The following is a 24,493-nucleotide window of genomic DNA, read 5'->3' as shown; positions in this document are numbered from 1 at the left end:
GGGGAGCAGATTGAGAATGCGGGGGAGAAGTGCATCTCTATGCGGGCTCAGGGAAGTGGAGGGCAGCGGTGCCTCTCTGTGACCACACACACACTGCCTGGCTGTGGGGAGGGAGAAAGCTTGCACGTGGCAGCCATCACCACACCTGGGGGCTGAGGGAGCAAAGATGTGTTAGGGGAAGACATGGGGTGCCTGCCAGCCAGGAGGCACTCCTAGTGGGGCTTTCCCCAACACCTTCCCCTCCCTCAGCTCAGGCAGGCAAACAGGCACAAGGTGGGAAACAGGGCACGCCCCAGGGCATGGCAGTGGAGGGGCCAGGGGTGCTGCCAGCCCCACGGCACACTGTGTTGCTTCCCTACCCCCATACCTCAGCTCACTCTGTGCCCACTCCCAGGAGCAGGGCCAGGAGAGGCGAGGGCAGTGGTGCCCCTTTGTGGGCCACATGTGCCGCCCGGCCAGGGGGAATGCATGTAGTGGCCACCACCACCACTGCACCACCACACGCCATGCTGCTTGCTCATGGCGAGCAGCAGGAAAGCCTCATAGAATCATAGAAGTAGGGTCGGAAGGGACCTTGTAGATCTTCAAGTCCGACCCCCTGCCTGAGCAGGAGGAAAACTGGGCTCAAGTGACCCCAGCCAGGTAAGCATCGAGCCGCTTCTTAAAGACCCCCAGGGTAGGAGCCAGCACCATTTCCCTTGGAAGTTGGTTCCAGATCCTAGCCGCCCTAACTGTGAAGTAGTTCTTACGGATGTCTAATCTAAACCTACTCTCCAACAACTTGTGGCCGTTATTCCTTGTTATCCAGGGGGGCACTAGGGGAAACAAGGTCTCCCCCAAACCCTTCTGGTCCCCCCTAGTGAGTTTATAGACAGTCACAAGGTCCCCCCTCAGCCTTCTCTTGTGAAGGCTGAACAGGTTCAGGTCCCGTAGCCTCTCATTGTAGGGTCTGCCCTGCTGTCCCCGGATCATGCGGGCGGCTCTCCTCTGGACCCTCTCAATGTTGTCCACATCCCTCTTGAAGTGGGGTGCACAGAACTGGACACAGTACTCCAGCTGTGGCCTGACCAGCGTCGTGTAGAGGGGGAGGATCACCTCCTTGGCCCTACTTGAGATGCACCTGTGGATGCACGATAGGGTCTGGTTAGCCCTGCCGACCGTGACCTCGCATTGTCGCCCCATGTTCATCTTGGAGTCAAAGATGACTCCAAGATCCCTTTCTGCCTCCGTGCTCTCAAGAAGGGAGTTTCCCATCTTATAAGTGTGTTGCCCGTTACTACTGCCTAAGTGCAGCACCCTGCACTTGTCAGTATTGAAACGCATTCTGTTTTTGCTAGCCCACCCTTGCAACCTATCCAGGTCTTTCTGCAGTCTTTCCCTCCCTACTAGCGTGCCCACCTCACCCCAGATTTTGGTATCGTCAGCAAATTTGAACAGGTTGCTTTTCACCTCATTGTCTAAATCGCTGATAAAGAAATTGAACAGTGCGGGCCCAAAGACAGAGCCCTGGGGGACTCCACTGCCCACTTCCCCCCAGGTCGAATATGACCTGTCCACCACCACCCTCTGAGTACGACCCTTCAGCCAATTAGCAATCCATCTGACTGTGTAGGCATCTATGCCACAGTCACCTAGTTTTTTAATGAGGATGGGGTGGGAGACAGTGTCAAAGGCCTTGCTGAAGTCCAGAAAGACCACATCCACGGTGACACCTGCATCCAATGCTTTTGTGACCTGATCATAAAAGGCAATCAGGTTGGTCTGACATGACCTGCCCCTAATGAAACCGTGCTGGTTGCCCCTGAGCATCCTCCCCGATGCCGGCCCATCACAGATGTGCTCCTTGATGATCTTCTCAAAGAGTTTCCCCAGGATTGAGGTAAAACTGACAGGCCTATAGTTGCCCGGGTCCTCCCTCCTCCTCTTCTTAAAGACGGGGACCACATTGGCTATCTTCCAATCATCTGGCACCTGGCCCGAGCACCACGAGCGCTCGTAAAACCGTGCCAAGGGCACAGCAATAACCCCTGCTAGCTCCCTCAACACCCTGGGGTGGAGAGCATCTGGACCTACTGACTCAAACATGTCCAGCCCCTCCAGAAGCACTCTAACCCGGTCCTCCTCAACCTTAGGTCTTGAGGCGTTCCCCTCGAGTCCGTCTTGAAACATGGTGGGGGAGTCCCAGTCCCTGCACAAGAAAACGGAGATGAAGAATTTGTTAAAAGATGTCTGCCTTCTCCTCTGGCGCAACCACCAGATTGCCCAGCACATCTTGCAGGGGCCCCACATGGGACACAGTGGCATGGTGGCAGCCGCTACACACGAGCCCCACCTCCCCACCCTGTGCCACTTGTCCAGTGCCCTGCGCCACTTGTCCAGAGCAGAGATGAGGGTAGCAATGCCCCTCTGCAGGCCTCATATGCCCACCCAGCCAGGGGGGAGGAGGGACTCGCACGTGGTGGCTACCACCACACCACTGCATTCCGCGTCCCATGTGACTTCTCTGTTGCCAGCTGCAGCTAAGCAGCGTGAGGTACAGTGGCAGTAGTGCAGTGGTGGTGGTGGCTACCATGTGTGAGCTTCCCCTCCCCCCCAGCTGGGTGGCATGTGTGTGACCCACAGTGGGGTACCACTGCCCTCGCCCCCCCAGCCCTGCCCCTGGGAGTGGGCACAGAGTGAGCCGAGGTGGGAGACCAGCAGTGCCTCTCACCCCTATGCCGCTGTGCCCCATAGTGTGCTGTGGTCCTCCCTACCTCTCCCTGCCTGCCCAGTCTGAGGGAGGAGAAGGTGTGGCACAATATCATCTCTGTCTCTCCCCAAACTCTTCTGTCTGATAATTTGGTTACCATGGTCACTACAAAGGGCAGACTCCTCTGCCCCATCTTTTCAGGTAACCCTGAGTTGTAATCCAAGTTGGATACATAACTGGCATCACATACCTGGGTGGGGGCTTAAGCTCCCTATTGTTCTAAGCAATGCCAACATGACTGGGAAGAGGCTAAAGACCCTGCCAGTTTACCCAGCAACGGGTGTTACATTTCTAATTGGTTGGCTGGCAGCCAACAGTTGCTGGCCTTCATTGGACCAGGTAAATGAGGTCATAAGGGCTATATAAGTGAAGGACTGCCCAGGAGGAGGGGCAGGAGCCATGATGAAAACTCAGAGAAAAGCTGGACCATCTGAAACTTTCTCTTGCTCTTGAAACTCATTCCTGCCTCCAGAGAGAATCTCCACCTGCCCCTGGATGATACTTGTAAGTAAGCCACCTGAAATCTAACTAGATATATAGCTTGCAGTAACACAGATGCGTAATCAAAGGCTACCATGCCACTTTGCTCTAAGGGATTTCTCTGATATTGCTCTACCCTGTACCCTATTCCAAACCTACTCCTTGTAACCAATAAAGTTCTTCTTTGTACCTAGCGTGGGATACTTATTGGTAGAGGTTCTAGATTATGCCTTGGCGCCCTCTTGGTTCGGCTGACTAAGGGAGACCACTATTTGTGCCTCAGACTGAGGGAAGCACCTCAAGTTCTTGTAGTGGTTCAAGTACCCTCAAGGGCTAATAGGTCTGTGTTTCCCAGATGGCACAGGTCTCGGATCAGTCCAGATTCTGGGTGGTGGCAGCATTACCTCAGGGCTAGCGGGTGTGCTCCAGGAAGAGGGTGCCCCCAGGGAGGCCACGTGAGGTGCCCCCAGGGAGGCACTCAGAGCCTGGAAGGTGGTCGAGCGCAGTGAGGTGGGTGGCTCAGCGCAGGAGCACCCCTATTGGCCTGCCACGGAAGGTGTTGGGGAAAGCCTAACTTGGAGTACCCATCAGCTGGCGGGAATTCCATGTCTTCCCCCAGCCAGCTTCCCCCCGCCAGCCTGGCCCTGCAACCCCCAAGCCCCACTTACCTCCAGGAATGAAGAGTGATCTTGAGGCAGTCTCTGGTAAGTGACAGCATCGGGTCCAACCCTTTCCCCGTCTCCCTTCCCCTCTGGGCAGGGTTGAGGGTTTCCTGCCCCTTTTGCAAACAGCTCTTGCAGGCTGGAACTCAGCCAGCCTGCAGAGCTCTTTGCAAATGGGGGGAAATCCATGGGTTTCCCTGCTAATATGGAAAAAATGCGTTTTCTCCAACTAAACAGAAATTCCATGTTTTTTTTTCCCCCGTGGGAAACGGAAAACCTGGATCCCTGCGCACAACCTACATTTTTCTTCAATTAAAGAGAAGCCAAAAGCTTTCCTCATATGCTAGGGGGAAGCAGTATTTTATTCAATTTAAGACCAAAGCAAAAACAAATATAACCAGTGGAACATGTACTAATTTATTTCCTAGATTATATATAAATTTAAAAACAATGTAATAAACTAGGCAAAAAATAGTCAAAATAAATCAAAATATATTGTCTCATTAGTCCTGTAGTCATAGTTAAACTACATCTATTATTTAGAGTCATAAAACAAAATCTAGCTTTCTTGAACATCTTGATGGTGCCTCCATCAAGACCATTAAAAAGGATGGAGGGTCATGAACTCCTGTAGAGTGAAGAGAGATTAGCAGGAATCAGGGAGATGAAAATTAGCCATAAAGTCAACTGGTTCTCTCAGCACTGTCTGAATAGAAAGGCCACTGCCCCTCCCAGGCTGCTGTTTTTAAAGTTTGGGTAGAGCAGGAATCATAGGTGGAGGGTACAAGTTTACCTCTGTACCCTGCTGGATCCACCCCTAAGTCTGTGCCTCAGGATCATTTTTTTCCTGAACTCAAATGCAGCAATCAGTCTAAACCAGGGGTGGGCAAAATACGGCCCATGGGCCGCATCTGGCCCACGAAGCCATTCTATCCGGCCCATGAGGCCCATAAAAAATGTAGAAAATTAATTTCTCTGCCCTTGGTTCCTGTCAAAAATGACAGGAACCAAGGGCAGTAGGACCCAGGGGAAGCCCAGCAGGCTCCAACAACAGCAGGGCCCGCCCATCCCCACCCCCCCAGCCAGGGCTTCTGGCCTCGAAGCACATGGCTGCCTACCTCCAGAACTGCAGGTAAGTGGTGGGGGAGAAGGGTGGGGAGGACCCCAGGCAGGGAAGGAGCGCAGGCGGGGAGAAGCGGCCCCTTCCTTGCCCCATGGCCGGCGGCCCCTGCTGCAGCTGCTTGCAGCCTGTGTGGGGCTGCCTGTGCCTGCTCCGGACCGCCCTGTGCAGGCTGCAAGCCGCTGCAGCAGGGAGTGCTGGCCATGGGGCAGGGGAGGAGCCACTTTTCCCCTCATGCTCAGCTTTTCCCTGGGCTCCTTCCCTGCGTGGAGAAAAGCAGCCCCTCACCCACCCCATGGCCGGTGCTCCCTGCTGCAGGCGCTTGCAGCCCGCACAGGGCTGTCCGAAGCAGGCACAAACAGCACCAGGCAGGCTGCGAGCGGCTGCAGCATGGGGCACCGGGGTAGGGGCAGGCAAGGGGCTACTTCCCCTCCCCCCTTCGCTGGCAGCAGGGCCAGGTTACAAGCTGGCGCTGAACATAGAGAAGAGTGGCTCCTCGCTCGCCGTGTGGCCGGTGCCTTACGCTGCAGCCACTCACAGCCTGCCTGGGGCTGCCTGTGCCTGCTCCAGACATCCCTGCATGGGCTGCAACCGCCTGCAGCAGGGAGTGCCGGCCATGGGGTGGGCAAGGGGCTGCTTTTCCCTGGGCTCAGCACCAGCTTCTTCCCTGCCAGCAAGCAGGGGATCAGAGCTGTGCATTGCCCCCCCCGTACCGCAGGGCTGGGGGGCACTGGGTGAGAGTGGACGGGGAGCCAGTGGGAGCACGGGGCCCACACTGGTGCCCCAGGGTCAGTGCTGGTGGGGCCCAGAGCAGCGTGGCAGGAGCATGGGGTCCCAGCTGGCAGGGGCTCTATGGAGCCGGGCCAGCTCCCCCCCATTTCCCTGCTGGTGCAGCCCAGCCCAGCTCCATGGACCCCTGCCAGCCCGTGCCCTGCTTTAGGTCCCACCGGTGCTGGCCCTGGGACACTGGGGCATTGGTCCCAAGATGGTGACCAGGGGGTGGGGCACCTGTCAAGGGGCGGGACTACCCATGCGGCCCTCGACAGCCTGCCAAAACTGGGTAAGCAGCCCTCCGCCCGAAATAATTGCCCGCCCCTGGTCTAAACGTAAGCAAATGAGTATGAACCTCTGCCGAGAAACCTCAGGGTTAAGTTCCAGCAGGGACATCAGCACATCCAATATCACACTCCCCAGCCTTGGCTGTGGCCAACACCCAAGGTTTCTGAAGAAGGCAAGGAAAGCCCTCAAAAAGCCTGACACCTATAGTAACAGGGAAGGAAAAAATCCTTCCTGGTCCCATGTGGCAACCAACAAAACCCAGAAGCATGGGAAAGCTAGACACCCTCCACTCTACACAGCAGCCTAGGAACTAGACACAGTTCCATGCATCGCACACCCTGACTGGAGAGCCAGAACTTCTTTTTCTCTTCTCCTGTTCCTTTCATAAACATATCCCAGCTCTTTTAATCTTCTTTCATAAGCAAGTCAGATGTGGAGCTCTATCTGCTTCTGCTCAGCAACAGGAAAAGAAGGATGTAAAACAGCTTTAGTACAAAAACTAAAAAGCTAATGGAATGCTGGAAGAAGGGCTTGAAGGAGGGGAGGGCAGTGAAGAAAAGCACATGCTTTTGGGATAAAGCAGCAAGGAGTAAAGGGTAATGTTTACAAATTGAAAAAAGTGTCTTCTTTCCTCTGACTGAAGCAAATACAAACTACTGGCTTACTGCTCTGCTTTTCTGAATGAAACTGAAAAAAACATGTCACTGATCTTGTCTGTATCCATCAGAAGTGGCAAAACACAATGCAGAAGGGAACTTGCACTGCAGTAGCAGAACATAAGTTACTTTTCTTTTATGGTTTCTTACCAAGACCTGTGGCTACAACTCTGCCACACTTTTACATAGATGCCTGTAAGGAACAAAGTGTATTTTTACATATTTATAAAAATAAGTTAAACTGCTAACAATTCTAGGCACTGACTGAAGAAATGGAACTAAGTAGATAACAGTGTAGCAGGGGACCATGGCCTGAAGAATTGCTATTCAGTCTTAAAATTAAAAGGTTGAAGTCTAGCTCTTACACAACTGGGTTCCTCTCTCTCAAATGCTAATTCTTTACTCTTTAAAATAGTGCAAAAAACTTCACTGAAAACTAGCATCTAAAGTTAGGTCCCCAAGGCTGCTCAAGGCATCTAGATCAGCATTTCTCAACCCACGGGTCATGACCCAAAAGTGGGTTGCAAGAATATATGAAAGGGTAGCGAACAAACTTTAAAAAGGGAGTCTCCATTAAAGAAGAAAAATGTGGGAAACCATGGCTTTTCCTTTGCAGGCTGACACACCCACCCTCTGCCCCCCACCACTGGGGGTTGGGGGGCAGCAGGTTGGGAGTGAGAGGTACTGAGTCAGGACTGGCGTTTGATGTTTACAAATAGGTCCTGGTACAAAAAAGATTGAGAACCACTGATCTAGATGATGACCTGATTTTTAAAAATTCAGAGTTCTTTGCCATTCTCACGAACTACAATGGAACAAAAAAAAAAAAAAAAAAAAAAAAGTGACATCTTTTATACAGTATCTCTCGAATGTCCAATTCACTGAATACCAGGTATGAACCACCTGTTCTTAATCTCACTTTTTAAAAAGTCTTAGAAAATAAAGGCTTTAGAATTAAATTGCCTTTCTAACTTTGTTAGGGAAAGCACTTTATTTTTGACAGGTGAGCAAGTATCACTCATTTTTCTATCAATCATCACAGAAAGAGTTGCTGGCAGACATTTCCTTGACAATGATGCAAGGCTATTTTGTAATATGGGAAGCCACCAAGAGAATGGTGCTTAATAAATGAGAAGTGACCAAAGGGGCAGCTGAAGCCATGGCTCATCCAGGGAGCGTGCTGGGGGTGCCCCCAGGTCTGCACAGAGTGGGGTGAACAGGCTGCAGCTGTGGCCTGGAGCCGAGGCTGTGCTGGGCTCTTCTTAGTGGGGGCTGGGCTTGGGGCAGGCAGCACCAGCCATAGGAGCAGGGCTGGGGGAGTGGGGTGCTGGAGCTACCCCAAATTTCACCATAGCACCCCCCTTCCAGCACTGCCACTGCCCGCCCCAAGCCCAGCCCCCACCAAGAATAGTCTGGAGCAGCCCTGGCTCCAGCCCACAGCTGCAGCCTGTCCCCTCCTGCCTCTGATGAGCCGCAGCTCTGTCCCACCTGCCCCAGCCCCACTCCCTCCCTCACCACTGGGGAGGGAGGCAGTGTTGATCTTCACCCCCAATGCCCCTTCCCTCCCCCCTCTCCTTCTACCATAACAGACTTATCAGCTGCATGCAGCTCTTCAAGCTGCTGGGCTGTGCTCCTCGCTGCCTGCATGCTGCGCTGCAGCTGTGCACATGCATGGGAATTTATCACCCAAATTATTGGCCGCACTAGGCTAATTTCCAATGCAACCAATTTTCTTTATGTAGGTACCAATACGATATCAGACAGATGTATCGGTGCACCTCTATATAAAACACATTAGTTTTAATGGATTAATCAGGAGTCAAGTGTGCTCTTGTTACAAAAAAAGCCAAAATACATACTGAGCTGTATTAACAGGAATGTCACCCACAAGTCAAGAAAAACAATTTTTCCCCACTATACAGCACTGAAGAGGCCTCACCGGGAGTATCGTCTCCAGTTTGGTGCCCCTGACTTCAAGACAGACATGGACATATCAATAAATCTCACAATGAGCAACAAAAATAATTACAAATCTGGGAAATCTACCTTAGAAGGAAAGGTTGAAAGAACTGGGATCATTTGTCTGGAGAAGAGAAGACTGAGGGAAGCACTGATAAGTCTTCAAATACCTGAAGGGTGGCTGTAATGAGGACGATGGTAGACTATTCTCTATGGCCACAAGGGACAGGACAAGAAGCTATTTTAAGTTGCAGCAAGGGAAATTTGGGTTGGATATTAAGAAGAACAAGAACTTTCTGACTATCAGAGCAGTTAAGCACTGGACCAGATTACCTAGCAAGGCTGTGGGATCCCCACCCTTGTCCCAGGAAGCATACCTTTACCCTCTGAAAGAAAAAAAAAACCCAAAAAACAGAAGGTCAAATTTAGCTACTCTCCACCTTCTGGGAGACAGTACTGGGCACCTTGAGCTCTGCATTAAGTTTGGGGTGAAACTATTTTTTTTAATGTATTTCTTTCTCAGCAGCCACATGCATCACAGCCCAGTTCTCCTATCCACTACCATTGGCTCCTTGAGAGCAATTATTCCAGGTACAAAAGGCATTAGTTGCAGGCTTTTCCTTTATTATTCCTGCACTGTGCCTCCTCATCTCGTCTTTGTCTACTTGGAATAGCACTGTTATTCCTCCCCATCTGAGGGAGAGCTAAGAGGGTGACAAGAGCCTTAGCTTTTGAGAATACAGAAAAGTGCAGAGAATGACATGGGGAACCAACAGGACTATTTGCTGGAGGGCAGACGCAAGTGTAACCTCCAACTACAGAGTTCCAACTCCCCCCCCCCCTCCTCCCTTTGCATGCTACCCTACAGCTCCCTGCCTACATCTCCTTTTTTTGGGGTGTTGGAGCACTGACAAGGCAGAAGTTTCTTGTACCGTGCCCACTGCTATAACCACCAAGAGAACTGGTTGCTCTGACCCCTCCTATATGTACCAGGTCCACCCTCTTTCATGCTGTTGGTAAGCTTTCAGAGGCCACTATGAAATGGAAGGTAGGCAGGGCTACAAAGCTAGAAGTGGAAGTGACAAGTGAAGAGCCAGAGACTGTACTCCAAACCTGCATTTAATTGTGAGATTCTAAACATCTAATCTACCTGAGGTTCTAAACACCTAATCTATCTGACACAGCATGACATAGGAAATTAGTAATTCAGTCAAAGAACATGGAAAATTATGAAGAAGTTAAAGAACTGGCTAACAGAGTTACCAAACAGAAAGGTACTAATCTGGCTGGAGAGAGGTTAGTAGTTCCTCAAGGACTGGTTTTGGGACCAATCTTACTTAATAGTTTCATGAATAAAACTTGGCACAGAAGTTAGGGCATGCTACTGAAATTTGGTGATGACAAAATTGGAAGGGTATCATCAATACAGAAGAGGATCATACATTCATACAGACAGATCTGGATGATCTTGAGGACTTAAGTGATAGAAATGGAATGGAATTTAATAGTAGGAATTGCAAAGACATACACCCAGGAACTAGCAACCAAAAACTACTATAATTTATGCTGAGAGCTCATCAATTGGAAGTAAGAAGAGAAGGATAACGTGAGTTCATTAGTCAAGCATAAAATGACTATGAATCTCTAACTGGATACAGGCGTAAAAAAACAAATGTTATCCTGAAACATATTTCCAGTAGGGAAACAAGGCATGTCCAGCAGGGATAGAAAAGCATTAATGCCATTATGCAAGGCACCAACAAGATATCACCTTTATGGGCCTACCAAACTCAAGGAGGCGACCGGCTGATTTCACGGGCAGATCTCGGGGCCGACAATTTTTACGAGCTGAACACAGTGCCCCCCCCTATGCCTCCAATTGGCCGAGGGGCCCCAGCATTCCCGCTCTTCCCTAAAGACTGCCCCATGGCCCAAAACCACAGCTTAATTACCATGATTAAGCCCGGGGAAACCATTAACCATATATTATTAAGCATAGATTAATGGCTTCCCCAAGCTTAATCAGGATAATTAAGCTGTGGTTTTGGGCCATCCCCAAGTGGCAGGCCTCACGATTTTGGCAGACTCACTGGGAAAACAAAATGAAACAAAAAAACTTACCAAGCAAGCAGGAAGGGGGAGGGTGGAGGAGGGGAAAGGAGGGTGGGTTGGGGCTGCTCACAGCAGGAGGAGATAACAGACCCTCAAATAAAACATACACCTTATTTTTGGAAGGCAGAGTATAGAAAAAAAGATTATTCCAGTCACAGCCGATTGTGTGATGCAGAGTAAGTCCTCCTGGAAATAGGTGTCCAGCAAGTGTGGCATCACGAACGTGTCCAGCAAATGTGACAGCAGACTGTCCCCTGCAATGCCACACTTCCTGGACATTCTAGGTTCCCAGGAGGATGTACTCTGTCACACAAGGTTAGGCCCCAGACCCTTGCAAGGGCAGTAGCAAGACTGTTAGTTCCTGACTGCAAGTAGTTCTTGATAGAAATTCCTGTAAATAAAGTGCTTCCAGATTACAAGGCTCATGAAGATACTACCAGCACCTGCTTGGAGCTCTCGGCAGTGAAAAGGTTAACATAAGACTCCACCGCTTCAGCTTGCTGAGCAGGCACAAGTGACAGCCATCTTAGTAGCCACATGGCATGCACAGTGCCTGCAGGCCTAATTCTTTTCTAGTGAAAACAGCTTCCCTGTTTAAAACACATACTCTGATTTGGGGAGCGGGGGAAGGGTGTGTTGTATATGAGAAAAGACAGCATATTATTTCAGGTAGAACAGTACACCACTATGGTTATGCTGCTTCCAGTACCAAAGCAAGATCACTCAGAACTAGTGCCATGCAGAGATACAGAACTATATAGATACACCCTCAAAGGAGGCTAGAAGTGGTCAGTTCACCTCCATGAAAGGGAGGGAAACATCCCAAGGACGCTAATACGGACTGAGACAATAGCTGGCAGATGTGCAAACAGCTGTAGTCATCTCTACTGGGTGTTCCCATTGCCTCATCCATGGTTTCAGTGCATGTGTGCCTGCATCATGCATTGAGTGTGCCTATTTGCAGAGCCTGAAAGACTTAGCTTGCTATGCCTACTGCCAACTGGAAAGATTTCAAGAAGCCTATCCTTCACTGGTTAGAATTTTTTGCTGCCTTTTACTGTACCGTTTTCACAACGCTAATTAACCCCTCCAATGTCATACTTGTCCCAGACCACTCTGTGGACCTTCTGTCCTAGACAGTGTAGCTCACCAGCTGTCACAGGGTAGGAGTTGGGTAGATAACATGGGTGTGCTGAACCTCTTCAACTTCCAGAAGGAAACGAGTCCAAAAGGAATTCAAGCCCCAGTGCAGGTTAAGTACACTAATACATTCATGGACACAAATGACCTTGGTGGAGGATGTAAACTCATTGTCCTTCAGCCCTAAAGACAACACATATTCCCTTAAAACACTAAGTGACCATATTCTCAGTTGTGAATGATGCACCAGTTTGGGGAAGCAAATCTCTCAAACAGAGAGATACCTTATGTACCTGCAAGTACTCCAGCACTCCTCTCTAAATTCATGCTTGGTACTACTTAATAACTGATCACAGGGGCAATCTGTGATAAGACTTTCATAAAGGTCAGAGCCTTACTTTTTTTTTTTTTTAGCACTGTACCAAAGTTTATAAGACACTGAACATATTACGATCAGCTCATTTTATGGAGCTCATGGATTCGGAGCCCTGTAGTCCAATGATTCTCAGCTAGACTGCCCTGGTACCCTAGGGTACCCTGAAATCCTTTCAAGGGTGTTGCAGGGTGCCACACAATGTTTGCACACCTAGCAGTGCTAACATGATTCATAAGATTAACACAGAGATTTAAAATAGGAATCTACAACATTAAAATATTCTTACCTATTTTGGTCTTTCAGAGTTTTGGTCCTTCTGAGTTCTTGGCAACAGAAAAATATCTATTAGTTTTCACTCAGTTTTTGACTACAAAAAAATAAGAGCTGACATTTTCTAAGGGGTGTCTTGAGTCTAGAAATGTTGAGAATTACTGCCACACAGTCAAATGACCTAGTCTTGCTTTCCTTTGATCCCATCAAGTCCAGATGTTGAATAAATCACTGAGATGCATGAGCCACTACTGTATTACTCAAAATGTTCACCCTTCCTCTGATTAATGCTGCAACTCTTCACAATACCTCTAAAGTAAGGGCACAGGGATGGAACCCTTTGAAATACCAGCTTTTAAACAAAAAGCTTCATCTCAGGAGGATCCCTTCAGAATGCAGGTAAACAGCAAGTACTGTGCACAATTTATCATCTAAAGACACTGTGAAGGATAGAACTGGAACCCTTTGTGCACAAGGACAGGTCAGGTTCAACCAATATGACAGGTCACCTTGAACCAATCAGTTACTCTGTCAGGCTGCCTATCAAACCACTGACATGCAACAGAGCCCTTGTCTTGCTATATAGGCACACTGACTTTAGTTAACTATTGAAAGACTATCTAACTTTACCCTCAGTAACTAGAAATATTGCTTCTCCAGAGGGACAACAAATACTAAACATTAATAAATTTAAATTAGATAAATTTTTAGATAAGTAATATCAGCTTAGGGAGAACTGAAGCGACTGTTCTGAGCCCAAAACTTCTGCTACGTTGAGTCTCAACCTGTACTGTAACAGCCATGCTGGTCGTCTTTAATGAACTGCAACATTGGTCCCCATTCTCCCTCACCCCTTTCTCCACCCATGGTCAAGATTAGAATTCTATCCCAGATGACCCAGTATATGCACTACTCAAATCCACAAGATTAATTATGGAACTTAATGCCTGATCAGTGTAAATTTGTGTTTCGTCTTCAAGAATCAATTTGTACGAGGGAGAGAATGCAGGTCCATATATTTGTATGGGAAGACTTGTGATGCACATCTAAGAAACAAATGCATTTGTATGGGGAGGCCTGTGCTCTCTGGAAGAAGAGTAAGATCCATACTAGCTATGAATGTGCTTAATATAGCTTTAAAGAAAGACACCTCTTACAGAAAATATTCATTAACTTGAAATAATAAATCAAGAATGCTAGTAAAAAAACTAACTAAAAATGTATGAGGGAAGAATGTGTGTGGGTGATATTCCTTCACTGGACCAAATGTGTGGTTGGGATAGCCTTAGACAGGCTTTTGGATTTCAGAGTACCCTTCTAGAATTCAAGGTAATCTATCTGAATCTCTTTAAAATATACACAATCTCTAAAGAAAAATCTGCATATGAAAAATGTTAGTTTATTCAAATTTCTAAACTCCAGCTCTCCAACAACCCATAACATTATCATTCAAAAGGCAAATTTAAAATACCAATTTCAGTATGTAAATCTTCAATCATGATTACCTGAGCCCCTAACAACTATGAAACATTCTGAACTGGACACTCTGCTCTGCTTCCAACCTGTACAAAACACAGCTGCTAAAATCTGCCTCAGCTTATGCAACAAACATCACAGGCTCCTTCTGAATCTCTCCACTGCCACCTGCCCTCCAGTTAAAGGACAAGAAAGTGTGAATTTCCCGTCTTCCTTTTCAAAACCCTTGACAACGCCGCCCCTCCCTACTTGCCCACTCATTTCTTAGGGCAGAGTCCCATTTACTCACCTTGGCTAACAATGCCAGTTTTATCTTCCTGTTCCTAAGCTTCCGACAAACATTTTCTTCCTTCTTTCCCTAAAGACTCCCACTGATTTCTCTCTCTCTCCCCCACTTGCACATCCCACTTCTACATTTTGATGCAACCACCCACTTACAAATACTGACACACACACACCTATCTAGAGCTTGAAAAATGTACCAGCCATTTAACAGTCAAAGAACTAAGCTAAACTAAGGTCATCATTGTCCAGGAGTAATTTTCTGACAAGAAGTCACACCCACTAAAAATGAGGTTGGGGTTCTCCACAAAATTAAAAAGGGAGAACCCAAAATACCATGCAGTCCCTTGGCTTGGCTTTGGAGTCCTGTCTTTTGCAGCTTCCAAAGAGCAGCTGTCTGGGCATTTTGACTTCTTCCTCCCCTCATCCCAAGAATCACCCAATTATCAGAAGAGAAAATTGCCATCCTCTAGAAATCCTTCTGCATGCTGTGCTGACTGCCACTAATCTTCCTCTCTTCCAGCCACTGATTCTGAGTTCTCCCCTATATACCATATATAGCTTCAATATCAGTCTCTGGTGCTGCTAATGCTACTCTAACTTTCTGCAGCACAGTGAAATAGACCTAACACTTGTTCATTTCAATGTCCCCAGGGTTTCCAGAGACAAAAGTGAAAACAAGCAAATGTCAGTTTTCAATCTCTTACAGTTTGGAAAAAAAAAGGCTAAGAATGACATCAGACATACTAGAGTTGCCTATGCATATGCGGTTTGGACACATTTTCACTTGCAGATTCAGTGATCATGTAGACCTTAATGCAGACAGAGCTTTTGTACATGTTAATAATGCATCTTCCAAAATCTATATTATAATGACTTTGTCTGGGGTACACTAGGATTGAGCAGCCATACGAAGGTTGGGAAATGAGGACTAAACTTATCTGTACATTTTCAGACTTTTTATGGTAATAATGAAGCACCTTGCATCTTAGAAAATACTTTACCAATATACAAGCAACAGACTTCCCCCACCCCAAAAAGAGTCGGGCCCTTGGCTACAAACAGCTATGCACACAAGTAATTCAGTGGAATTCCTCTCATGTATAAACCTACTCCTTTAGCATAAATACTAGCTAATCTATCCAAACTCCTAATTAACTTTTGTCCAGCTATTCTGAACATCCTAAGATAAACTCTCAACCTGTCAATCAAGTCTGAACTTAAACTGCCAGGAAAAAACCTCACCAAAAACACATGTTGGGAGATAAAGCTTTGGCTGGGATGATATAGTTTAGGATGGTCCTGCTTTGAGCAGGGGGTTTGACTAGGCAAGTGGTTTGCAACCTGTGATCCATGGACCCCTGGGGGTCCTGCAGACTATGTCTAAGAAAGATGACTGAGTAATCAAAAGTATGTGAATACCCACACTTCCAGTTCAAAAAAGGTCTGCGCCTCCATTTGAAATTTTTTAGGGGTCCGCAAATGAAAAAAGGTTGAAAACCACTGGACTAGATGACCTCCTGAGGTCCCTTCCAACCCTAATTTTCTATGTTCCCATGACAAATGCCTTGCGGCTAAAGATCATCACAATACGCCAACACTACACAATTTGTAGATAACAACATTTGTTTAACATCCAGCTTTTCAGGCACTTCACAGACAAACCGCAACTATTACTGCATGTTTAGGAAACTTTGGCAACTCTGCACGGAAAGAGTTATATCTTAGAAAAGTTTGGTTGCGTCCAAACAGAGCGATGCCCTCCTCTTGGCAGTCCATACCAAACGCATGACTTTTTCATCCCCACAATCAGTCGCTCTCAGCCAACTAGGAATGAAATCAAAGAGGGCATGGCTTGGCAATACAAACCTTAATGCAAGCAGAGCTTTTGCGCCTGTTACTGCATCTTCCAGCATCCGTGCTATAAGGACCTGGGGCACAGCGGGCACGCTAGGATTGAGCAGCGCTGCCAAGGGTGCTAAGCACATCTCTACGCTGCCAAACCCAAGAAGGTACAAACGAAGCACTGGCACCTAATACAGCAGCTCCCCCACGCACATACAGGCTCCAGGCTCCCCCCAGGAGAGCCCAGCCCTCGTGCCGCGCCCAGGGCAATTCCTCTCGTGTGTGAATTGGTGCCCGGCGGACTCGCTGCTCAGCTCCGGCTCCACCGCGTCGCTTCCCAGCCCTGAGCCGACCTCTCCCTTCCGCGAGCTCAAGGGAGACTGAGGGGAGGCGGTAAGGGTCCCTCAGCCCGGCGGGCCCCGCTGCCGCTCCCCACACGCCGCGCCGCGCCGCGCCCGGGGGAGCCGCGCGCCCGGGGGAGCCGCGCGCCACGCGGGAGAGCGCGCGGGGGCTGCGGGGGCGGAGGCCAGGGCCGGGCCGGGCCGGGCCGGGCCGGGGCAGGGCGGCCTCACCATGAGCACTTTGGCCGCGTTCTCCAGCTGGGCGATCACCTCGGGGGCGCCCCCCACCGCCGCAGCCGCCGCCGCCGCCATCATGGTCTCTCTTCAATGACGCGCCATGCGCTGCATTGTGGGACCCAGCGGCCGCGCAGCCAATCCCGGGCCCGCGCCGGCCCCGCGCCGCGCCCAGCCCCGCTCCCTCCCGGGCGGGCGAGCTCAGAGCCCGGCGCGGCGGGAGTCTGGATCGCCTGGCCCGGCGCGGCCTGCCCGCCCCGGCCCGGCGCCCTCGCACCGGCCGCCGGGAAGGGGCAGCTTCGGGGTGGGGCTCCGCGCCGGGCGGGGCGGGCGGCTCGCTGCAAGGCGCGCTTTTCCGGAGGAGGAGGAGGAGACGGCGGGGCGGGTGGTGCCTGGGCTCTGCTCCTGCCTGGAAGGCTGCCCGGGGCCCTAAGAGGGTTTGTAACGCCGCGGGGCCCTGCTTGGCCTCCCAGGGGTGCATGGCGGGGCTGGGGGCTGCTCCTGCCTCGGGCTCGGACAAGCCCGCGAGGGGAAGAGCGGGTCCCCGCTGGAGGAGGGCGGGCGGCGGTGTGGCTGTGCTCTGCCGTGGGGTCTCTCCAGTGCTGCTGGGCTTTGCTGCTTTCCCGCCTCTGGCTGCTGCAGGGGTCAGGGTGTCTTTAAGCCTTCCCAAAGACTTTGTCTCTGCCCGGACCGCAGCCAGAGGTTGCTGGGAAGCGGGTCGTGCCCGGCTGATGGTGGCCGTATTTGGGGTCAGGAAGGAATTGTTACCCCGTGGTCACGTTGGTGCAGCCTGGGGGGGAGGAGGTTTGCCTCCCTCCCTCTGTTGGGGCAGGCGTGGCGGGTTGAGCACATCCTGACACCGTTTTATAGAAGCAGGATATAAGCTGCGGTTCCTCTGCTTTCTTCCTGGCAGGTTAGGCTGTTGGGTCTGCCAGGGTCAATGGTGGTCTACACACAGAGTTTAGATTACAGAGTGTTTAGGATGGTTTGGATGGGGATGATCTTGCTTCGGGCAGGGGTTGGACTAGACCGCTGGAGGTTCCTTCCCGCCCTACCTCTTTGTGATTGTCTCTTTCCTTGTAGCTGCAGCCAAAAGTTTCTCATGGCCGTTGCTGAACGCTGTTTGCCATCTTGTAAGCAAGCTACATCTTTACAAGATAGACTTGGAACGAATGCATTTCTAATCCATTCATCATTGTATATGTCTCTTTTATGGTAGATGTTTGATTTTTAGTATATGATTTTTTTATCTATACTGTGTTAAAATAATTTCTTCTGAAAGATTGTGTGTGCAGCCCTTGACTAGATTGGTTTTGCACCATGCTCAGGGAGATCTGATGTCCCTGAAACCCCCACTGCCTGGTTGAGGATGATGGTGCAGGGTGTTAGAGGAGTCACAACCCCTCATTACCTGGTAGGTGTTGTGCCTGTGCTTTGCTGCCTGTAGGCCAGAATTGGGGACCCAAGGGCAGTCCATGCACTGTGAGGGTGGGCCCTGCGGAGGGGCAGTGTTTCTCACACAAGGGGTGGACCTTCTGATGTCGGAGACCATGTGATGGGGGAAGGGGATTCTAGGACCAACATGGCAAGCAGAGCAAGGTTTGGTGTTGTGTGGTGGGTGGGTCTTAGGTCATAAACCATGAGAGAGGGTGTGACTTCTGGTTCCAAGACCGCACTCCTCCTCCGAAAAGGAGTACTTCTGAGACAAATGGAAGGACATCCAGTGGCAAAGGTGAGGGGGTGGGACTTCCAGTCCCAAATTAGTTACCAGGGGGCAGAGCACCTGTCAAGGGGTGGAGCTACCCTTACAGCCCTCAACAGCTCACTGAAACTCATTAAGTGGCCCTCCAGTCAGAATAATTGCCCACCCCTACATTGTAGGTAGCTATTTATTTTGGTTTCCACTTGGCAGACCAGCAAGACCATTCTGAAGAGAATGAGAACAGTTCTCCAACTTCAGAGTCGGTGTGCCCTGCCTGTATTCATGCATGTGTTGAGACACAGGGGTTAGTGAAGGTGTGAATGCTAAATTCTAAAATAAGATTAAGGTTCTTTTTATTTAGGAAAACTGTTAGATGTACCAAGATTTTCAACCAAAAGAAACCTATAGGAAAATTAAATGAGCTCAGGAAAAGCCAAGGAGTACCAGAAGAAGTTACATTAAGTGATTTCAATCTTGCTGCAATAAAGGACTATTTTGCTTCCCAAAAGAACGGTTTCACATTCCATTTTCACCTTCAACTAAAGTAGAACATGAATAATAATAAAGTTAACTATTACTGCCCCTCTCCATAACAGTTCTCAAGTCTGTGGCCTTTACACAATACACCATGAAGCCTTTGTCTCAACCTGCTTGAGTAGTTATAGCAGGGGTGGGCAAAATACAGCCCATGGGCTGGATCAGGCCTGCCAGACATTTCTATCTGGGCCGTGGGCACCCACCAACAAAATGTACTCCACTTAGCCCTTTTGCCCACAAGGGCGGAAGCAAGGTGTCCACATATACACCCCTCCCCCCACCAATATACCCTGTTGCGCCTCACTCCCACCCTCATGGGCAGAAAGGCCTGGCCCAGCCAGCAGCAGCTTCCAGGCAGGGCTGTGCTGCCGCTGCTACAGCTGACCCAGAGGACCTGCTCTGCTTCCCCAGTGTCCCACTCATTCCAGGTAGCAGGTAGGCAAGCGCTGTGAGGCAGGGGGCTGCTGCAGCTGGGTGGGAGCAGGCAGTGTGGGGCTGGCAGCATGGACCCCGCGCCTAGAAGAGCAGCGGGGGTGTGGAGCTCAGGTGGGCATGGTGTGGGGACCCCCCACACTCTCCCGTGTGGTGCACAGCCCCCACTGTGGGCAGCAGTAGGCAGGCAAAGGCACTTGGGGTGCTTGTGCCCTGTTCAAGCACTGGAACCCAGTGGTGCACAGCTCCAGCCAGCACTGCTTCTGGGGGCAAGGAGCACAGCCTGCCCGGCCCACCTGTATCATGGAGTCTCTGTGCGGCACACCTGCAAGTCCCACGCTCGTGCGTCACTAGGAGAAGCCCTGCACTGCAGCCAGCTGACTTCCCTGCCTCCTGCCATGCAGCTACCAGGACTCTGCCAGAAGTGGAGGGGAACCCCAGCCACTGATTCCCCACAGAGTCCAGGGACCTGCACAGCAGGGAAGGCAGCAAGCTCCAGCATGGGGCTTCACCCAGTGCTGCACAAGTGCAGGAGCTGCAGGCAAGCTGCGCAGAGCCCCTGGGATAGAGGTTGGCCAGGCAGGCTGTGTTCCTCACCCCCACACACAGTGTTAGCCAGAGCTGCATGCCACTGGGCACTAGCACCTGCGTTGGACCGCAAATGCCCCTGCCTACTGCTGCTGCCCATAGCGGGCTGTGTGCCATGTGAGGGAGTGTGTGGGGGCCCCCCCATGCTCCCCCACCCTCCCTCACACCCCACAGAACTTACACACCCACACCCTGCCCCCACAACTTCCCCATATATACACCTCCCAACATACCCTACGCCCCCCACATACACAACCACATCCCCTCACAAACCCCCACACACACCACCATACACACACATGCTCCACACCTCTCACACCCAATATACAAGAGTAAGACTTTATTATTGAGCTATTATGCAATCCCCTCCATATACAATACACAAACAAATCATGACAAATATTTTTTGTAATAAAATTAAAATATGTTATAGTAGGTGTTTGACTTTTAGTGTATGATTGGGTTTTTTCTGGTTCCAAGATGGCAACTCTCCCTTCCCAAAAGGAGTATTTCGGGGGGGGAGGGGCAAGGGAAGGGACTTCCTATGGCAAAGGCAAGGGATTAGGGGGTGGGACTTCAGATCCCAATATGGTGACCAGGGGGCGGGGCAACTGTCAAGATGTGGGGCTACCCATATGGCCCTCTACAACTCACCAAAACTCATTAAGTGGCCCTCCAGCCAAAATAATTGCCTGCCCCTGAGTTATAAGGACACCAGAGTATTTTGTTTATGTACCACTATGCTTTCCAGTCATTGTTCATTCTTTGTATTTGCAGATCTTGATACTCCTCTGTTGTTTAAAACTTGTTTTTTTGCCACTAATCTATCCAATATTTGAGGGTTATTTGTTTTTTTGGTGCAGGCAGGCATAGATTGACAAAAGAGGAGGTTTTGCATTTTGATGTCAGGTGATTTTAAATAGGCAGAAAGGTTTTCAATAGAATGTACAGCAATGGATTCATCATGTTTTATGACAACTTCAAACTTCCATGTTATCAGCCATATTGAGGAGTCTCCTTAATGCTGTATTGTCAAGCTAACAAAAGTCCATTCACTAACTATCAACGAAGCCACTTCAGCTGCTGGATTTGAAACCCACACTTCCTTAATGTTATGTTTCACTGATTTAGTGATGTAAATACAAGAGGTTCAAACATTTTGAATAATGGATGCACATTTTGGTTGTGCCGCTCAGTAAACTTGTGCTGGAAAGAAGTCATGACTTCTGCTCCATTTTAATTGTACAGCTGAAGATACTTTTTTATAGCTGCTGTTAGGTTTAATTCATTTTCCTTAGTGCACTAATTCAGGCTGCCAGTTCATAAATAGTTTCATGAATGAGCTGTTAAAAATTGGAGAATCTCATTTGTAGAAACTGGGTAACAGCAGGGAGGAAAAGTGGAGGTGTGGAGTCTCCTAGAAGTGCTCTAGAGCAGTGGTTTTTGAACTTTTGGGTCTACATCCCCCTTTACCTGCAAAATGTTGTCTTTCATACTTCCTACACCTGGCATCCCTAAGTATCTACACCAAAGTCAACACTCGGTAACTATATTACTCACCACAAGCTGACCAGTAAGAAGCACCACCATTATTAATAACTCTTGGGCACATACCCTTTGCCAGTGTGCTGTGTACTCCCAGGACTATGCAAACTCCTGTTTGAAAACCACTGCTCTAGAATGAAAGAAGGGAAGGGAAGAAGTGACTGAGCACAGGAGTCAGGGCATAGGAACATACTATAGAAATGTCTTTTGGGATGGGGAGGGAAAAGGGTAGCAGCACAGATGGGAATGACATAACCAGAGAGGAAGGAGTCTGGGAAGTAAACTTTTAGTCTCCAATTTCTTCTATCACCACCTCTCTATAGGTCTCTCCTGCCCACCCCAAAACAAGTGCACACCACCATTCTCTGCCTGCTAGCCCTGGTATCAGCACTCTCACCTTGCATAGTTTCTCTTCTCTGCTTCTGTTGAGTACCCACTACTCCCCCTCCTTTATTCAGCTGCCTTTTTTTTTTCACATAGCTGTAAGGAGCCTTCCCAACCATGCAGCCTCCAACCACTCTTCACTAGCCCCTATTCCCCGAGGCAGGATAGCCATTTGGGCTTAGACAGATTCCTTGCTTTGGCTTTGTTTCCCACTCTCAATTCTTTCATTCCATTATCCAATTTTCCCTGGAATACCCCCCTGGTTTCCTCCATGACTCCTCCCATGAATGCTTCATCAAAAACCTTTTACGAAGCCCTTCTGTAGCAATGGATTCAGGATAGTAGCTTCAGTGGTAGCTGATCTAATACCACCCATTAGCAGCGACCCCATGAAGTCTACTGCTGATCACAGGACCATTTCCTGAGGGAGTGGAAGAGACAGTGATTCTTTAATACAAGAAGAGACCCTAATGCAAGAGTGGGCAAAATGGCAGATCCAGCTGGCGACTGAACTCCATTTTCCAGCAGCCCCTGCCTACGTCACTGTGGCCAGTTTCCACAGAGACACCAGGAGCAGTGGGGCCATGACAGGACAGGGCCAAGATTTCCATAGAGATCAGTTCAAGCAGTGCTGGCAGGGAGCATGGTTAGATGGGGAGCTGTTCCAGGGCCAGGATTTTGCAACAGTAACAGCATGGTCCAGAGCTGGGGCACAGCTGCAATCTGCCTGCACACCCTGCCAAGGCAGAGCCTCAATCTGCTGCCTGCATGCCCCTGCTCAGGGTGTGTGGGCGGCAGATTGCAGCTCTGTCCTGGCTCTAGCCCCCACTGTCACCACCACAAGATCTTGACTCTGGTCCCGGAGCAGCTCCTCACCCAGCTGCGTGCCCCACCAGCGCTGCTTGGGCCATTCTCCATGGAAATCCTGGCCCCACCACTCCTAGCGTCTCCATAGAAACTGACTGCAGCAACATGGGCAGGGGCTGCTGGGAAATGGAGTCTGCTGTGGGACTGATCCGGTCCATGTACTGGACTTTGTTTGCCCTGCCCTAGTGATTATTGCTGTAAAAATTCCACGAGAGTTCCTGATTGTTGATGTGCACAAGGAGACAGCCAACACATATAGCTGCCCACTTCTCCACCATTCTTCTGTGAAGAATAGCTTTAAGTTAAAAGCCCCTGGAAAAAAGATACATATGCTCTGTAAAGACTTAGCTTGAGTTTAACAGCTACAATCTCTGGGGATTCCCTCAGAGAGAGTGGGGTCTCTAAGGATCTGTGCTGAGACCTATATTGTTCAACTTATTCATAAAGGGTATGAGATACATGACTGTAGCATTATGCCTATTCATAAAGGCAGGCAAAGCAAGATTGCATGCTTTCCTGTCACATAAAGGAGTTGTGATGAGGCGGAGAAAGTTTAGTCACTTGGGTGAAAGATAGCTCATGCATGGTCTGATCAGCACAAATTGCTGCAAAATGTGCAGGAATTCTCAGTGAGAAGGGTCACTTTTCCTTCTTTTATCTTTTAAGAAGTTTTCAATCAATGAGTGGACCTTGCTTTTGATCCCATAATAGTTGTATTTTTAAGAGCCTTTCCTGAGGGATCTTGGCTAAAGCTCTTTTATATTAGCTTTGTTGCATGGGAGCATTACCTCCCACTATTTTGGCTGTACCCTCCAGGGTTAGATCTGATGTGAGTTCAGACCATGCTGAGCAGTTGCTTAGCAGCATCCCTGGGGACTGCATGAGGCAGTGTAGAGTACTTCTGAATTGCTTGCTTGTCTACCTCTTGATGAAGATTAACACAGAAAGAGTACCAGGAAAGTGGTGATGTCTTCTTCGCAGCTTCCATATTTCTAAGTTCCAATTCTTCTGATACAAAAGTAGACTTGACCGTGCTTAGAAACCACACTAGAAAAAAAGGTAATACAAGGATTCAGAAGATACAGTCCAACAAGAAACCTCATGAGAATAGGCTATACTGGTCCTGACCCAAAAGGAAAAAAGGGTCCATCTTTGTAAGACTGGTCTGAGGAAAAGGAGTTTCTCAGCACCTGAAAAATTGGAATTAAATATTTGTTTAGTATCCATCTGGTATTTTCTTCACACTTTTTACAACAACCCTATCCTCCTCTTCCCCCACCATTATAAGGACAAATGTTCAAAACCAACTGCCAAACTCGCATGCCCAGAGTTGCCAAATTTTCAAAATGGCCCGACTACTACTACCTTCGTCCTCTACTTTCAGCAATTAAGCTAATTGGTACTTATGTGCATTTGGTGAGCACAATTCTGATCCTGTTTGAGACGCTTTCAAAATACAAATGCATTTGATACCCATTTCTAGAAAAATAAGCTTAAAAAGCACCTTACAGTTTATCAAGTCCAGTCCTGCTGATGTAACCACCTCATATAATCCATTTCATAAACCAATAGAGCTCTCACCTGGCAGGAATCGATTCCTTTTCTGAGGGTTTGAGGGTACCTCGAGTTGTAGTAGCATTTGGCTCCCAGAAAAACACTTCTTACCTGGTGTTTTTA

General features: G+C 49.2%; 1 protein-coding gene and 1 long non-coding RNA gene across 3 annotated transcripts in view; one reads left to right on the top strand and one right to left on the bottom strand.

The window, feature by feature from the left end:
• Positions 1-17,044, bottom strand: part of XPO4 (exportin 4) — a 144,616-nt gene extending 127,572 nt beyond the window's left edge. The window contains exon 1 of one of the 2 annotated variants that reach the window (XM_059720556.1): positions 16,759-17,044. In XM_059720556.1, coding sequence (XP_059576539.1) covers positions 16,759-16,842 — 84 coding nt within the window. In that variant the 5' untranslated portion in view covers positions 16,843-17,044. The remainder of the gene's footprint in view (positions 1-16,758) is intronic. The other variant, XM_059720547.1, reaches the window with a different exon arrangement.
• Positions 17,045-17,075: 31 nt separating this feature from the next.
• Positions 17,076-24,493, top strand: part of LOC109281834 (uncharacterized) — a 48,297-nt gene continuing 40,879 nt past the window's right edge. The window contains exon 1 of the long non-coding RNA XR_002088618.2: positions 17,076-17,198. This is a non-coding gene — a long non-coding RNA (uncharacterized LOC109281834). The remainder of the gene's footprint in view (positions 17,199-24,493) is intronic.

Source organism: Alligator mississippiensis, chromosome 1, assembly GCF_030867095.1.
Source record: "Alligator mississippiensis isolate rAllMis1 chromosome 1, rAllMis1, whole genome shotgun sequence".
Lineage (NCBI taxonomy): Eukaryota > Metazoa > Chordata > Crocodylia > Alligatoridae > Alligator > Alligator mississippiensis.
Note: the sequence above shows the minus strand (reverse complement) of the source record. Positions and strands in the feature narration are given on the sequence as shown.